At 53.9% G+C, this 17,043-nt stretch overlaps 1 protein-coding gene across 1 annotated transcript in view; it reads right to left on the bottom strand.

The window, feature by feature from the left end:
• The window catches only part of LOC135276211 (DNA polymerase epsilon catalytic subunit A-like), a 37,842-nt gene that overhangs the window by 18,671 nt on the left and 2,128 nt on the right, over positions 1-17,043 (bottom strand). Inside the window, exons 2-3 of the mRNA XM_064379474.1 lie at positions 16,611-16,752; positions 16,068-16,148 (exon numbers count right to left, since the gene is read on the bottom strand). Coding sequence (XP_064235544.1) covers positions 16,068-16,148; positions 16,611-16,752 — 223 coding nt within the window. The remainder of the gene's footprint in view (positions 1-16,067; positions 16,149-16,610; positions 16,753-17,043) is intronic.

The raw sequence follows: 17,043 nt of genomic DNA, 5'->3' as shown, positions 1-17,043 counted from the left end.
AGCTGTGACTATAGGTGTGAGACACCATGCCTGGCTATCTGACTATTTATTTCCTGAGTAGCTGGGACTACAGGTGTGAGACATCATGCCTGGCTATCTGGCTGTTCATTTCCTGAGTAGCTGGGACTACAGGTGTGAGACACCATGCCTGGCTATCTGGCTACATATTTCCTGAATAGCTGGGACTACAGGTGTGAGACACCATGCCTGGCTATCTGGCTGTTCATTTCCTGAGTAGCTGGGACTACAGGTGTGAGACACTATGCCTGGCTATCTGGCTATTTATTTCCTGAGTAGGTAGGACTACAGGTGTGAGACACCATGCCTGGATATCTGGCTGTTTATTTCCTGAGTAGCTGGGAATACAGGTGTGAGACACCATGCCTGGCTATCTGGCTATTTATTTCCTGATTAGCTGGGACTACAGGTGTGAGACACCATGACTGGCTCTCTGCTATATTTTTCCTGATTAGGTGGGACTACAGATGTGAGACATCATGCCTGGCCATCTGCTATTTATTTCCTGAGTAGCTGGGACTACAGGAGTGAGACACCATGCCTGGCTATCTGCTATATTTTTCCTGAGTAGCGGGGACTACAGGTGTGAGACACCATGCCTGGCTATTTGGCTATTTATGTCCTGAGTAGCTGGGACTACAGGTGTGAGACATCATGTCTGGCTATCTGGCTATTTATTTCCTTAGTAGCTGGAACTACAGGTGTGAGACATCATGCCTGGCTATCTGGCTATTTATTTCCTGAGTAGCTGGGACTACAGGCGTGAGACACCATGCGTGGCTATTTGGCTATTTATTTGCTGAGTAACTGGGGCTACAGGTGTGAAAAACCATGCCTGGCTATCTGGCTATTTATTTCCTGTGTATCTGGGACTACAGGTGGGAGACACCATGCCTGGCTATCTCACTATTTCCTGAGTGGGTGGGACCATAGGTGTGAGACACTATGCGTGGGTTCCTGCTGCTTGTTTCCTGAGTATCTGGGACTACAGGTGTGAGACACGATGCCTGGCTATCTGCTATTTATTTCCTGAATACTTGGGACTACAGGTGTGAGACACCATCCCTGGCTATCTGGCTATTTATTTCCTGAATAGCTGGGACAACAGTTGTGACACACCATGCTTGGCTCTCTGGTATTTATTTCCTGAGTAGCTGGGACTACAGGTGTGAGACACCATCCCTGGCTATCTGGCTATTTATTTCCTGAATAGCTGGGACAACAGTTGTGACACACCATGCTTGGCTCTCTGGTATTTATTTCCTGAGTAGCTGGGACTACAGGTGTGAGACACCATGCCTGGCTGTCTGCTATTTGTTTCCCGATTAGCTGGGACTACATGTGTGAGACACCACGCCTGGCTATCTGTCTATTTATTTCCAGAATAGCTGGGAATACAGGTGTGAGACACCATGACTGCCTATCTGGCTATTTGTTTCCTGAGTAGCTGGGTCTATAGGTGTGAGACACCATGCCTGGCTATCTGACTATGTATTTCCTGAGTAGCTGGGATTACAGGTGTGAGACACCATGCCTGGCTATCTGGCTATTTATTTCCTGAGTGTCTGGGACTACAGGTGGGAGACACCATGCCTGGCTATCTCACTATGTATTTCCTGAGTGTGTGGGACCACAGGTGTGAGACACTATGCCTGGGTATCTGCTATTTGTTTCCTGAGTAGCTGGGACTACAGGTGTGAGACACCATGCCTGGCTATCTCACTATGTATTTCCTGAGTGTGTGGGACCACAGGTGTGAGACACTATGCCTGGGTATCTGCTATTTGTTTCCTGAGTAGCTGGGACTACAGGTGTCAGACACAATGCGTGACTATCTGCTATTTATTTCCTGAGTAGCTGGGACTCCAGGTGTGAGACACCATGCCTGGCTATCTGCTGTTTGTTTCCTGAGTAGCTGGGACTACAGGTGTGAGACACCATGCCTGAGTTTCTGCTATTTGTTACCCGATTAGCTGGGACTACATGTGTGAGACACCATGCCTGGCTATCTGGCTATTTATGTCCTGAGTAGCTGGGACTACAGGTGTGAGACACCATGCCTCGCTATCTGATAATTTATTTCCTGAGTACCTGGTAGTACAGGTGTGAGACACCATGCGTGGTATCTACCTATTGATTTCCTCAATAGCTGGGACTACAGGTGTGAGACAACAGGCCTGGCTATCTGTCTATTTATTTCCAGAATAACTGGGACTACAGGTGTGAGACACCGTGCCTGGTTATCTGGCTATTTATTTCCTGAGTAGCTGGGACTACAGGTTTGAGACACGATGCCTGGCAATCTGGCTATTTATTTCCTGAATAGCCGGGACTACAGGTGTGAGATACCATGCCTGGCTATCTCTCTATTTATTTCCTGAGCAGCTGGGACTACAGATCTGAGACACCATGCATGGTTTTCTGGCGTTTTATTTCCTGATTAGCTGGGACTACAGGTGTCGGACACCATGCCTGGCTATTGGCTATTTATTTCCTAAGTAGCTGGGACCACAGGTGTGAGACACCATACCTGGCTATCTGGCTATTTATTTCCTGAGTAGCTAGGACTACAAGTGTGAGTCACCATTCCTGGCTATCTGGCCATTTATTTCATGAGTATCTGGGACTACAGGTGTGAGACACCATACCCAGCTATCTGGCTATTTATTCCCTGAGTAGCTGAGACTACAGGTGTGAGACAGCATGCCTGGCTATCTGCTATTTATTTCCTGAGTACCTGGGACTATAGGTGTGAGACACCATGCCTGACTATCTGGCTATTTCCTGAGTAGCTGGGACTACAGGTGTGAGACAGTATACCTTGCTCTCTGCTATTTATTTTCTGAGTAGCTGGCACTGCATGTGTGAGACACCATGCCTGGATATCGGGCTATTTATTTCCTGAGTAGCTGGGATTACAGATGTGAGACCCCATGCCTGTCTATCTGCCATTTATTTCATCAGTAGCTGTGACTACAGGTGTGAGACACCATACCTGGCTATCTGGCTGGTTATTTCCTGAGTAGCTGCGACTACAGGTGTGAGACAGCATGCCTGGCTATCTGCTATTTATTTCCTGAATAGCTGGTACTACAGGTGTGAGACAGTATGCCTGGCTCTCTGCTATTTATTTCCTGAATAACTGGGACTCCAGGTGTGAGACACCATGCTGAGTTATCTGGCTATTTATTTCCTAAGTCGCTTGAACAACAGGTGTGAGACAGCATGCCTGGCTATCTGGCTATTTATTTCCTGATTAGCTCGGACTCCAAGTGTGAGACATGATGCCTGGCTGTCTGGCTATTTATCTCCTGAGTAGCTGGGACTACAGGTGTGAGACACCATGCCTGGCTATCTACTATTTATTTCCTGAGTAGCTGAGAATACAGGTGTGAGACGCCATGCCTGACTATCTGCTATTTATTTCCTGAGTAGCTGGGACTACAGGTATGAGACACCATGCCTGGCTATCTAGCTACATATTTCCTGAGTAGCTGGGACTACAAGTGTGAGACACCATGCCTGGATATCTGCTATTTATTTCCTGATTGCCGCAGAGTAGAGATGTGAGACACCATGCCTGGCTATCTGGCTGTTTATTTCCTGAGTAGCTGGGTCTACAGGTGTGAGACACCATGCCTGGCTATCTGGCTACATATTTCTTGAGTAGCTGGGAATACAAGTGTGAGACAGCATACCTGGCTCTCTGTTATTTATTACCTGAGTAGCTGGGACTACAGGTGTGAGATACCATGCCTGGCTATCTGGCTATTTATTTCCTGAGTACCTGGGACGCCAGGTGTGAGACAACATGCCTGGCTATCTGGCTATATATTTTCGGAGTACTTGGGACTACAGGTTTGAGACACCATGCCTGGCTATCTGGCTGCTTATTTCCTGAGTAGCTTGGACTACAGGTGTGAGACACCATACCTGGCTATCTGGCTATTTATTTCATGAGTATCTGGGACTACAGGTGTGAGACACCATACCCAGCTATCTGGCTATTTATTTCCTGAGTAGCTGAGACTACAGGTGTGAGACAGCATGCCTGGCTATCTGCTATTTATTTCCTGAGTAGCTGGGACTACAGGTGTGAGACAATATACCTTGCTCTCTGCTATTTATTTTCTGAGTAGCTGGCACTGCATGTGTGAGACACCATGCCTGGATATCGGGCTATTTATTTCCTGAGTAGCTGGGATTACAGATGTGAGACACCATGCCTGTCTATCTGCCATTTATTTCATCAGTAGCTGAGACTACAGGTGTGAGACACCATACCTGGCTATCTGGCTGTTTATTTCCTGAGTAGCTGGGACTACAGGTGTGAGACAGCATGCCTGGCTATCTGGCTATTTATTTCCTGAATAGCTGGTACTACAGGTGTGAGACAGCATGCCTGGCTCTCTGCTATTTATTTCCTGAATAACTGGGACTCCAGGTGTGAGACACCATGCTGGGTTATCTGGCTATTTATTTCCTAAGTAGCTTGAGCAACAGGTGTGAGACAGCATGCCTGGCTATCTGGCTATTTATTTCCTGATTAGCTCTGACTCCATGTGTGAGACATCATGCCTGGCTATCTGGGTATTTATTTCCTGAGTAGCTGGGACTACAGGTGTGAGACACCATGCCTGGCTATCTGGCTATTTATTTCCTGAGTACCTGGGACGACAGGTGTGAGACAACATGCCTGGCTGTCTGGCTATTTATTTCCGGAGTAGCTGGGACTACAGGTTTGAGACACCATGCCTGGCTATCTGGCTGCTTATTTCCTGAGTAGCTGGGACTACAGGTGTGAGACACCATGCCTGGATATCTGCTATTTATTTCCTGATTACCGGGGAGTAGAGGTGTTAGACACCATGCCTGGCTATCTGGCTGTTTATTTCCTGACTAGCTGGGTCTACAGGTGTGAGACACCATGCCTGGCTATCTGCTATTTATTTCCTGAGTTGCTGGGACTACAGGTGTGAGACACCATGCCTGGCTATCTGGCTACATATTTCCTGAGTAGCTGGGACTACAGGTGTGAGACACCATGCCTGGCTATGTGGCTGTTCATTTCCTGAGTAGCTGGGACTACAGGTGAGAGACACCATGCCTGGCTCTCTGCTATATATTTCCTGATTAGGTTGGACTACAGATGTGAGACATCATGCCTGGGTATCTTCTATTTATTTCCTGAGTAGCTGGGACTACAGGTGTGAGACACCATGCCTGGATATCTGCTATTTATTTCCTGATTACCGGGGAGTAGAGGTGTTAGACACCATGCCTGGCTATCTGGCTGTTTATTTCCTGACTAGCTGGGTCTACAGGTGTGAGACACCATGCCTGGCTATCTGCTATTTATTTCCTGAGTTGCTGGGACTACAGGTGTGAGACACCATGCCTGGCTATCTGGCTACATATTTCCTGAGTAGCTGGGACTACAGGTGTGAGACACCATGCCTGGCTATGTGGCTGTTCATTTCCTGAGTAGCTGGGACTACAGGTGAGAGACACCATGCCTGGCTATCTGGCTATTTATTTCCTGAGTAGGTAGGACTACAGGTGTGAGACACCATGTCTGGCTATCTGGCTGTTTATTTCCTGAGTAGCTGGGAATACATGTGTGACACACCATGCCTGGCTATCTGGCTATTTATTTCCTGAGTAGCTGGGACTACAGGTGTGAGACAGCATGCCTGTCTATCTGGCTGTTCATTTCCTGAGTAGCTGGGACTACAGCTGTGAGACACCATGCCTGGCTCTCTGCTATATATTTCCTGATTAGGTTGGACTACAGATGTGAGACATCATGCCTGGGTATCTTCTATTTATTTCCTGAGTAGCTGGGACTACAGGTCTGAGACACCATGCCTGGCTATCTGCTATATTTTTCCTGAGTAGCTGGGACTACAGATGTGAGACACCATTCCTGGCTATCTGGTTATTTATTTCCTGAGAATCTGGGACGACAGGTGTGAGACACCATGCGTGGCTATTTGGCTATTAATTTCCTGAGTAGCTGGGACTACAGGTGTGAGGCACCATGCCTGGCTATTTGGCTATTTATGTCCTGAGTACCTGGGACTACAGGTGTGAGACACCATGCCTGGCTATCAGCTATTTATTGCCTGAGTAGCTGGGACTACAGGTGTGAAACACCATGCCTGGCTATCTGCTATTTATTTGCTGAGTAGCAGGGACTACAGGCGTGAGACGGCATGCCTGGCTATCTGCTATATTTTTCCGGAGTACCTGGGACTACAGGTGTGAGACACCATGCCTGGCTATCTGGCCATTTATTTCCTGAGTACCTGGGACTACTTGTGTGAGACAACATACCTGGCTATCTGGCTATTTATGTCCTGAGTAGCTGGGACTATAGGTGTGAGACACCATTCCTGGCTATCTGGCTATTTATTTCCTGAGAATCTGGGACGACAGGTGTGAGACACCATGCCTGGCTATCTGGCTATTTATTTCCGGAGTAGCTGGGACTACAGGTTTGAGACACCATGCCTGGCTATCTGGCTGCTTATTTCCTCAGTAGCTGGGACTACAGGTGTGAGACACCATGCCTGGCTATCTGCTATTTATTTCCTGAGTACCGGGGAATAGAGGTGTGAGACACCATGCCTGGCTATCTGGCTGTTCATTTCCTGAGTAGCTGCGACTACAGGTGTGAGACACCATGCCTGGCTATCTGGCTATATATTTCCTGAGTAGCTGAGACTACAGGTGTGAGACACCATGCCTGGCTATCTGGCTATTTATTTCCTGAGTAGGTAGGACTACAGGTGTGAGACACCATGTCTGGCTATCTGGCTGTTTATTTCCTGAGTAGCTGGGACTACAGGTGTGAGACACCATGCCTGGCTATCTGGCTACATATTTCCTGAGTGTCTGTGACTACAGGTGTGAGACACCATGCCTGGCTATCTGGCTGTTCATTTCCTGAGTAGCTGGGACTACAGGTGTAAGACACCATACCTGGCTATCTGGCTATTTATTTCCTGAGTAGCTAGGACTACAGGTGTGAGACACCATTCCTGGCTATCTGGCTGTTTATTTCATGAGTATCTGGCACTACAAGTGTGAGACACCATACCCAGCTATCTGGCTATTTATTTCCTGAGTAGCTGAGACTACAGGTGTGAGACAGCATGCCTGGCTATCGGCTATTTATATCCTAAGTAGCTGGGACTACAGTTGTGAGACAGTATACCTTGCTCTCTGATATTTATTTTCTGAGTAGCTGGCACTGCATGTGTGAGACACCATGCCTGGATATCGGGCTATTTATTTCCTGAGTAGCTGGGATTACAGATGTGAGACACCATGCCTGTCTATCTGCCATTTATTTCATCAGTAGCTGAGACTACAGGTGTGAGACACCATACCTGGCTATCTGGCTGTTTATTTCCTGAATAGCTGGTACTACAGGTGTGAGACAGCATGCCTGGCTCTCTGCTATTTATTTCCTGAGTAACTGAGACTCCAGGTGTGAGACACCATGCCGGGTTATCTGGCTATTTATTTCCTGAATAACTGAGACTCCAGGTGTGAGACACCATGCCGGGTTATCTGGCTATTTATTTCCTAAGTAGCTTGAACAACAGGTGTGAGACAGCATGCCTGGCTATCTGGCTATTTATTTCCTGATTACCTCAGACTCCATGTGTGAGACATCATGCCTGGCTATCTGGGTATTTATTTCCTGAGTACCTGGGACGACAGGTGTGAGACACCATGCCTGGCTATCTGGCTATTTATTTCCGGAGTAGCTGGGACTACAGGTTTGAGACACCATGCCTGGCTATCTGGCTGCCTATTTCCTGAGTAGCTGGGACTACAGTTGTGAGACACCATGCCTGGCTATCTGCTATTTATTTCCTGAGTAGCTGGGACTACAGGTGTGAGACACCATGCCTGGCTATCTGGCTACATATTTCCTGAGTAGCTGGGACTACAGGTGTGAGACACCATGCCTGGCTATGTGGCTGTTCATTTCCTGAGTAGCTGGGACTACAGGTGAGAGACACCATGCGTGGCTATCTGGTTATTTATTTCCTGAGTAGGTAGGACTACAGGTGTGACACACCATGTCTGGCTATCTGGCTGTTTATTTCCTGCGTAGCTGGGAATACATGTGTGAGACACCATGCCTGGCTATCTGGCTATTTATTTCCTGATTAGCTGGGACTACAGCTGTGAGACACCATGCCTGGCTCTCTGCTATATATTTCCTGATTAGGTTGGACTACAGATGTGAGACTTCATGCCTGGCTATCTGCTATTTATTTCCTGAGTAGCTGGGACTACAGGTGTGAGACACCATGCCTGGCTCTCTCTCTATTTATTTCCTGAGCAGCTGGGACTACAGATCTGAGACACCATGCCTGGTTTTCTGGCGTTTTATTTCCTGATTAGCTGGGACTACAGGTGTGGGACACCATGCCTGGCTATCGGCTATTTATTTCCTGAGTAGCTGGGTCTACAGGTGTGAGACACCATACCTGGCTATCTGGCTATTTATTTCCTGAGTAGCTAGGACTACAGGTGTGAGACACCTTTCCTGGCTATCTGGCCATTTATTTCATGAGTATCTGGGACTACAGGTGTGAGACACCATACCCAGCTATCTGGCTATTTATTTCCTGAGTAGCTGAGACTACAGGTGTGAGACAGCATGCCTGAATATCTGCTATTTATTTCCTGAGTACCTGGGACTATAGGTGTGAGGCACCATGCCTGACTATCTTTCTATTTCCTCAATAGCTGGGACTACAGGTGTGAGACAGTATACCTTGTTCTCTGCTATTTATTTTCTGAGTAGCTGGCACTGCATGTGTGAGACACCATGCCTGGATATCGCGCTATTTATTTCCTGAGTAGCTGGGACTACAGGTTTGAGACACCATGCCTGGCTATCTGGCTATTTATTTCCTGAGTACCTGGGACGACAGGTGTGAGACAACATGCCTGGCTATCTGGCTATTTATTTCTGGAGTAGCTGGGACTACAGGTGTGAGACACCATGCCTGGCTAATAGCTATTTATTTCCTGAGTACCGGGGAATAGAGGTGTGAGACAGCATGCCTGGCTATCTGCTATATTTTTCCTGAGTAGCGGGGACTACAGATGTGAGACACCATGCCTGGCTATCTGCTATTTATTTCTTGAGTACCTGAGACTACAGGTGTGAGACACCATGCCTGGCTATCTGGCTTTTTATTTCCTGAATAGCTGGGACTACATGTGTGAGACACCATGCCTGGCTATCTGGGTATTTATTTCCTGAGTAGCTGGGACTACAGGCGTGAGACACCATGTGTGGCTATTTGGCTATTTATTTGCAGAGTAACTGGGGCTACAGGTGTGAGACACCATGCCTGGCTATCTGGCTATTTATTTCCTGAGAATCTGGGACTACAGGTGTGAGGCACCATGCCTGGCTATTTGTCTATTTATGTCCTGAGTACCTGGGACTACAGGTGTGAGACACCATGCCTGGCTATCAGCTATTTATTTCCTGAGTAGCTGGGACTACAGGTGTGAAACACCATGCCTGGCTATCTGCTATTTATTTGCTGAGTAGCAGGGACTACAGGCGTGAGACGGCATGCCTGGCTATCTGCTATATTTTTCCTGAGTACCTGGGACTACAGGTGTGAGACACCATGACTGGCAATCTGCTATTTATTTCCTGAGTAGCTGCGACTACAGTTGTGAGACACTATGCCTGGCTATCTGGCCATTTATTTCCTTAGTAGCTGGGACTTCATGTGTGAGACAACATGCCTGGCTATCTGGCTATTTATTTCCTGAGTTGCTGGGACTACAGGCGTGAGACACCATGCGTGGCTATCTGGCTATTTATTTCCTGAGTAGCTGGGATTACAGGTGTGAGACACCATGCCTGGCTATCTGCTATTTATTTCCTGAGTACCTGGGACTACAGGTGTGAGACACCATGCGTGGCTATCTGGCTATTTATTTCGCTGGTCTCCTCATGGCCCGCTCCCCGCACCATTTGCCCCTGGACAGCCCCGCCGGGATCGGCTCGCCGTGCCTGGTCTCCTCCTGTTCCCCCCTCCCCGCACCGATTGCCCCTGAAATCCCCCCCGCCGGGAAGGGCTTGCCGTCCCTGGTCTCCTCCTGCCCCTCCCGCAGCCTTTGACCCTGGGCTGCGCCGCACGGACCGCCTCTCCAGGCCTGTTCTCCTCCTGACCCCCGCCGCACCGATTGCCCCTGGACTCTCCCGCGGGAACCCGCTCGCCCTCCCTTGTTTCCTGCTGCCCCCCCGGCACCGTTTGCCCCTGGACTCCCCCGCCGGGACCGGCTCCCTGTCCCTGGTCTCCTCCTGCCCCCACCCCGCACCTTTTGCCCCGAGACTCCCACGCCGGGAACGGCTCGCCTTCCTGGTCTCCTCCTGCCCCCCAAGCACGGTTTGCCCCTGGACTCCCCCGCCGGGACCGGTTCGCCGTCCCTGGACTCCTCCTGCACCCCCCCGCGCCGTTTGCCCCTGGACTCCCGGCCTCGCGGTCCCTGTTCTCCTCCTGCCTCCCCTCGCACCGTTTGCCCTGGATTCCCCCGTGGGGACAGGCTCGACGTCTCTGGTCTCCTGCTGCCACCCCAGCACCTTTTGGTCCTGGACTCCCCCGTGGGGATCCACTAGGGTTCCCTGGTCTCCTCCTGCCACCCCCGCACCGTTTGCCCCTGGACTCCCCCGCCGAGACCGCCTCGCTGTCCCTGGTCTCCTCCTGCCCCCCCCCCCACCCCACGCACCGTTTGCCCCTGGACTCCCCTGCCGGGACCGGCTCCCTGTCCCTGGTCTCCTCCTTGCCCCACCCCCCCCCCACCGCACCATTTGACCCTGGATTCCCCCGCTGGAACCGGTTCACCGTCCCTGGTCTCCTACTGCCACTCCGGCACCTTTTGCCCCTGGACTCCCCCGTGGGGATTCGCTAGGGTTCCCTGGTCTCCTCCTGCCACTCCCGCACCGTTTTCCCCTGGACTCCTCCGCCGGGACCGGTTCACCGTCCCTGGTCTCCTCCTGCCAAGCACGCACCATTTGCCCCTGGACTCCCGGGCAGGAGCTGGCTCGCAGTCCCTGGTCTTCTCCTGCACCCCCCGGACCGTTTGCCCCTGGACTCCCCCGCCCGGACCGGCTCCCTGTCGCTGGTCTCCTCCTGACCCGCCCCCCCGCACCATTTGCCCCTGGACACCCCCGCCGGGACCGGCTCGCCGTGCCTGGTCTCCTCCTGCTCCCCACCGCACCGATTGCCCCTGAAATCCCCCCCGCCGGGAACGGCTTGCCGTCCCTGGTCTCCTCCTGCCCCTCCCGCAGCCTTTGACCCTGAGCTGCGCCGCCCGGACCGCCTCGCCAGGCCTGTTCTCCTCCTGACCGCCGACGCACCGTTTGCCCCTGGACTCCCCCGCCGTGAACGGCTCGCGGACCCTGGTCTCCTCCTGCCCTCCCACGCACCGATTGCCCCTGGACTCTCCCGCGGGAACCCGCTCGCCCTCCCTTGTTTCCTGCTGCCCCCACCGCACCGTTTGCCCCTGGACTTCCCCGCCGGGACCGGCTCCCTGTCCCTGGTCTCCTCCTGCCCCCATCCCGCACCTATTGCCCCGGGACTCCCCCGCCGGGACCGGCTCGCCGTCCCTGGTCTCCTCCTGCCCACCCCCGCACCGTTTCCCCCTGGACTCCATCCCAGGAGGACCCTCCCGGACCCTGTCCCGCACGCCATGCTGGTCCACTGTCTCACGCCCGTCCCAAGAGGACCGCCCCCAGCTTTGCCCACATTTTGGACCACTGCCTCACCCCATCCCAGGAGAACCCTCCCCGGCCCTGTCCCCCATCCCACGCTGGAACACTCTCTCACCCATGATGGACCACTGTCTCACCCCATCCCAGGAGGACTCTCCCAAGCTCTGCCCCCATGATGGACCACTGTCTCACCCCATCCCAGGAAGACCCTCCCCGACCCTGTCCTGCACCCCACGCTGGTCCACTGTCTCACCTCTGTCCCAGGAGGACCCTCCCCAGCTCTGCCCGCATGATGAACCAGTGTCTCACCCCATCCCAGGAGGACCCTCCCTGGCCCCGGCCTCCCCACCCTGGTCAACTGTCTCACCCCGTCCCAATAGGACCCTCGCCAGCCTTGCCCCCCCACACTGGACCACTGTCTCACCCCATCCCAGGAGGACCCTCCCGGACCCTGTCCCGCACCCCATGCTGGTCCACTGTCTCACCCCATCCCAGGAGGACCCTCCCAAGCTCTGCCCCCATGAAGGACCACTGTCTCACCCCATCCCAGGAAGACCCTCCCCGACCCTGTCCCGCACCCGACACTGGTCCACTGTCTCACCTCTGTCCAAGGAGGATGCTCCCCTGCTCTGACTGCATGATGAAACAGTGTCTCACCCCATACCAGGAGGACCCTCCCTGGCCCCGGCCTCCCCACCCTGGTCAACTGTCTCACCCCGTCCCAATAGGACCCTCCCCAGCCCTGCCCCCCTCACACTGGTCCAGTCGCACCCCATCCCAGGAGGACCCTCCCCGACCCTGTCCCGCACTCCATACTGGTCCACTGTCTCACCCCATCCCAGGAGGACCCTCCCCGACCCTGTCCCTCACCCCATGCTGGTCCACTGTCTCACCCCATCCCTGGAGGACCCTCCCCGACCCTGTCCCGCACCCCATGCTGGTCCACTGTCTCACCCCATCCCAGGAGGACCCTCCCCGACCCTGTCCCGCACCCCATGCTGGTCCACTGTCTCACCCCATCCCTGGAGGACCCTCCCCGACCCTGTCCCGCACCCCATGCTGGTCCACTGTCTCACCCCATCCCTGGAGGACCCTCCCTGACCCTGTCCCGCACCCCATGCTGGTCCACTGTCTCACCCCATCCCAGGAGGACCCTCCCTGACCCTGTCCCGCACCCCATGCTGGTCCACTGTCTCACCCCATCCCAGGAGGACCCTCCCTGGCCCCGGCCCCCCACCCTGGTCAACTGTTTCACCGAATCCCAGCAGGACCCTCCCTGGCCCTGGCCCCCCACCCTGGACCACTGTCTCACCCCATCCCAGGGGGACTCTCCCCGACCCTGTCCCCCACCCCACGCTGGTACACAGTCTGACCCCGTCCCAGCAGGACCTTCCCTGGCCCTGCCCCCCTACGCTGGACCACTGTCTCACCCCATCCCAGGAGGACCCTCGCCGACCCTGTACCGCACACTGTGCTCATCCACTGTCTCACCCCTGTCCCAGGAGGACCCACCCAAGCTCTGCCCCCATGAAGGACCACTGTCTCACCCCATCCCAGAAGGACCCTCCCCGGTCCTGTCCCCCGCCCCACGCTGGTCCACTGTCTCACCTCTGTCCCAGGAGGACCCTCCCCAGCTCTGCTCGCATGATGAACCACTGTCTCACCCCATCCCAGGAGGACCCTCCCTGGCCCCGGCCTCCCCACCCTGGTCAACTGTCTCACCCCGTCCCAACAGGACCCTCCCCGGCCCTGTCCCCCACCCCATGCTGGACCACTGTCTCACCCCATCCCAGGAGGACCCTCCCCAGCCCTGTCCTCCACCCCACGCTGGACCACTGTCTCACCCCATCCCAGGAGGACCCTTCCCGTCCCTGTCCCCACCACACTGGCCCACTGTCTCACCCCGTCGCAGCAGGACCCTTCCCGGCCCTACCCACTACGCTGGACCACTGTCTCACCCCATCCCAGGAGGACCCTCCCCGACCCTGTCCCCCACCCCACGCTGGAGCACTGTCTCACCCCATCCCAGGAGGAACCTCCCTGGCCCTTTCCCCACCCCACGCTGGACCACTGTCTCATCGCATCCCAGGAGGAACCTCCCTGGCCCCGGCCCTCCCACCCTGGTCCACTGTCTCACCCTGTCCCAGCAGGACCCTCCCCTGCCCTGCCCCTCTACGCTGGACCACTGTCTCACCTCATCCCAGTAGGACCCTCCCCGACCCTGTCCCGCACCCCATGCTGGTCCACTGTCTCAGCTCTGTCCCAGGAGGACCCTCCCCAGCTCTGCCCCCATGATGGACCACTGTCTCACCCCATCCCAGGAGGACCCTCCCCGACCCTGTCCCGCACCCCACGCTGGTCCACTGTCTCAGCTCTGTCCCAGGAGGACCCTCCCCAGCTCTGCCCCCATGATGGACCACTGTCTCACCCCATCCCAGGACGACCCTCCCTGGCCCCGGCCCCCCAACCCTGGTCCACTGTCTCATCCCGTCCCAGTAGGACCGTCCCCGGCCCTGCCCCGCCACGCTGGATCACTGTCTCACCCCATCCCAGGAGGACCCTCCCCGACCCTGTCCCGCACCCCATGCTGGTCCACTCTCTCACCCCTGTCCCAGGAGGACCCTCCGCAGCTGTGCCCCCATGATGGACCACTGTCTCACCCCATCCAAGGAGGACCCTCCCCGGCCCTGTCCCCCACCCCACGCTGGACCACTGTCTCACCGCATCCCAGGACGACCCTCCCCGGCCCTGTCCCCCCCACCCTGGTCCACTGTCTCACCCCGTCCCAGCAGGACTCTCCCCGGCCCTGCCCCCCCCACGCTGGACCACTGTCTCACCCCATCCCAGGAGGACCCTCCCCGGCCCTGCCCCTCCACCGTGTGGACCCTGTGCTCACCCAGGTCTCATTTCACAGCCCCTTGAGCTGGGCCAAAGCAGCAGCCTGTGTTGAGGAGGATTTGGTGGCTGATGTCCCCCACTCTAAGTTGCCAGATGAAATGCAGGAGGACCAATTAAATTAGAACGTCAGAGAAAGACAGTGGTTTTCAGCATGAGTTCGTCCCAAAGAGTGCCGGAAACCAAAAAGGTATCCGTCGCTGGCGGGGGCTGAGGAGAACGGACGGAGAGTTACTGCCTGACAGCTCCAGGTTTCTCTTTGGGGCAACGAAAAGGTTCAGAAACAGTGGCGGCCGCGAGGGAGCAACAGTGCGATTGGGAGTGAGGCCGCTCCAGGCACATTCAGTATGGATGCAATGGCATGTTTGACGCTGCATGTATTTTATGACTCTTGTAGTTTGTTTGAGACGGCGTCTCGCTCCGTCGCCCAGGCTGGGGTGCGGTGGCGTGATCTCGGCTCACAGCCACCTCCGCCTCCCGGGTTCAAGCAATTCTTGTGCCTCAGCCTCCTGAGTAGCTGGGATTACAGGCATCTGCCACCACGCCTGGTTAATTTTTGTATTTTTAGTAGAGACGGGGTTTCACCGTGTTCAGGCTGGTCTCGATCTCCTGACCTTGTGATCCTCCCACCTCAGCCTCCCAAAGTGCTGGGATGATAGGCATGAGCCACGTCACCTGGCCAGTTTTACAACTCTTAAAAACGATCACTAAAACCTCCGAATCTTACACTTTAAATGGGTGAGTCATATACGCGCATTGTACATATCTCAATAAAACTGCTGTTAAAGCCAATCAGGGCCCTTCCCTGGGACTTTGGAACCAGGTTGAGGAAGAAAGTTCACTTCTCTCCAGCAGGCGGCGCTCTGGGGCACAGCTCCCCATTTCACACCGCCGGGGAGCGGGAGTGGCTGTGCCGGGAAAGACGCGGACGGGGAGACAGAGCCAGGCCGCAGTGAAAGCTGTGATGAGTCCCAACCACAGGCCGGGTTTTTTTTTTTTTTTTTTTAATGAGAAAAAAAAAAAAGGAGAGAAAAATGAAAACAGACTGCTTGCTCCTACAGTCAGTCCATGAACAGCCTAGAGCCAGGGTAGCCTTGACCTTGGTAGCTCGTAAAGCATAACAGGACGTCAGGATGTGCACTTACCATGGGGCAAGAATCTAAGACGCAATACTGCTCACCATTCAGAGTCTTCCTAAACTGATCTCTCTCAGGACATCTTAAATGGTGACTGATGGGGCCTCCAGGGGCCTGAGTTTTGGTGGGCTATGGGCAGCTGTGCACTAGAAGCCTCCCACGACCTCCCTGACAGTCACAGAGTTAAATGAACACCCCTCATTTTGGATCCAGCTGCTCGCTGCAAGTGGGTTTTAGCTTCTCGGGCTTACCTTAAATCTGCTTCCGTCATCTTGAATGAAGTAGTAATCCACCGCACTGACTAAGCGTTTATCTTCATCTAAAATCTCGGTCTACGAGAGAATTGACCAACATAGGCACAATCGTCCTCTACACAGTGTCAGGACCCTTTTCCTCCGACCTTTTGGGAAACTGAGCACTTCAGAAACAAATCCCCTCATCTAGGTCTTTATTCCACCCCTACATTAACACTACCACCTTATTCAAAAGAACCACATCGTAAGAGCCTCCAAATGGGGATTTCTTGGAATTTCTCCCTCATAATCCTTGAAAGCTTTATTATGATGGCTAAAAGCAAGGGCCATCACCTCCGGCTTCTCACACTGACTTCTTTGTGGCCCTCAATGATGTTAAAGAGGAAAGGAGGAGAGCTGGGAGCCATCACATCTCCCTACTGATTCACCAGACAAGTCCCCCCATGGGTCCCACTTTGGACAAGGACCATGCTATGACAAGAAGGAATACAGCCACACCCCTGGGAGGGAGAAGGACCAAGGGAAAGCGCCAGTGCTTACGGGATGCATGTTAATGAGCCAGCCTGTCTTCTCACCAGGCTCCTTCAGCCGTTCAAAACCAAACCGCAAATCCATCTTATCCGTCCACTGACTCCGTTCCAGGCGCTTGAGTGCAGAGACTGAGGAAGTGGGGCCATCATCCCTGAGTGAAAGAAAGGAACCCAGTGGTTACAGTTTGAAATGCCACCTACTTCTCTCTCTTTTCTTTTTTTTGAGACAGAGTCTCACTCTGTCCCCCAGGCTGGAGTGCAGCGGCACGGTCTTGGCTTGCCGCAACCTCCGCCTACCAGGTTCAAGAGCTTCTCCTGCCTTGGCCTCCCAAGTAGCTGGGATTACAGGTGCCCGCACCACACCTGACTAATTTTTGTATTTTTTAGTGGAGATGGGGTTTCACCATGTTGGCCAGGCTGGTCTTGAACTCCTGACCTCAGGT

The sequence above is a fragment of the Aotus nancymaae genome, unplaced genomic scaffold (assembly GCF_030222135.1).
Source record: "Aotus nancymaae isolate 86718 unplaced genomic scaffold, 86718_ANA_hifiasm-v0.15.2.pri h1tg000021l, whole genome shotgun sequence".
Classification (NCBI taxonomy): Eukaryota; Metazoa; Chordata; class Mammalia; order Primates; family Aotidae; genus Aotus; species Aotus nancymaae.
This window is presented reverse-complemented; position numbering and strand designations above follow the sequence as displayed.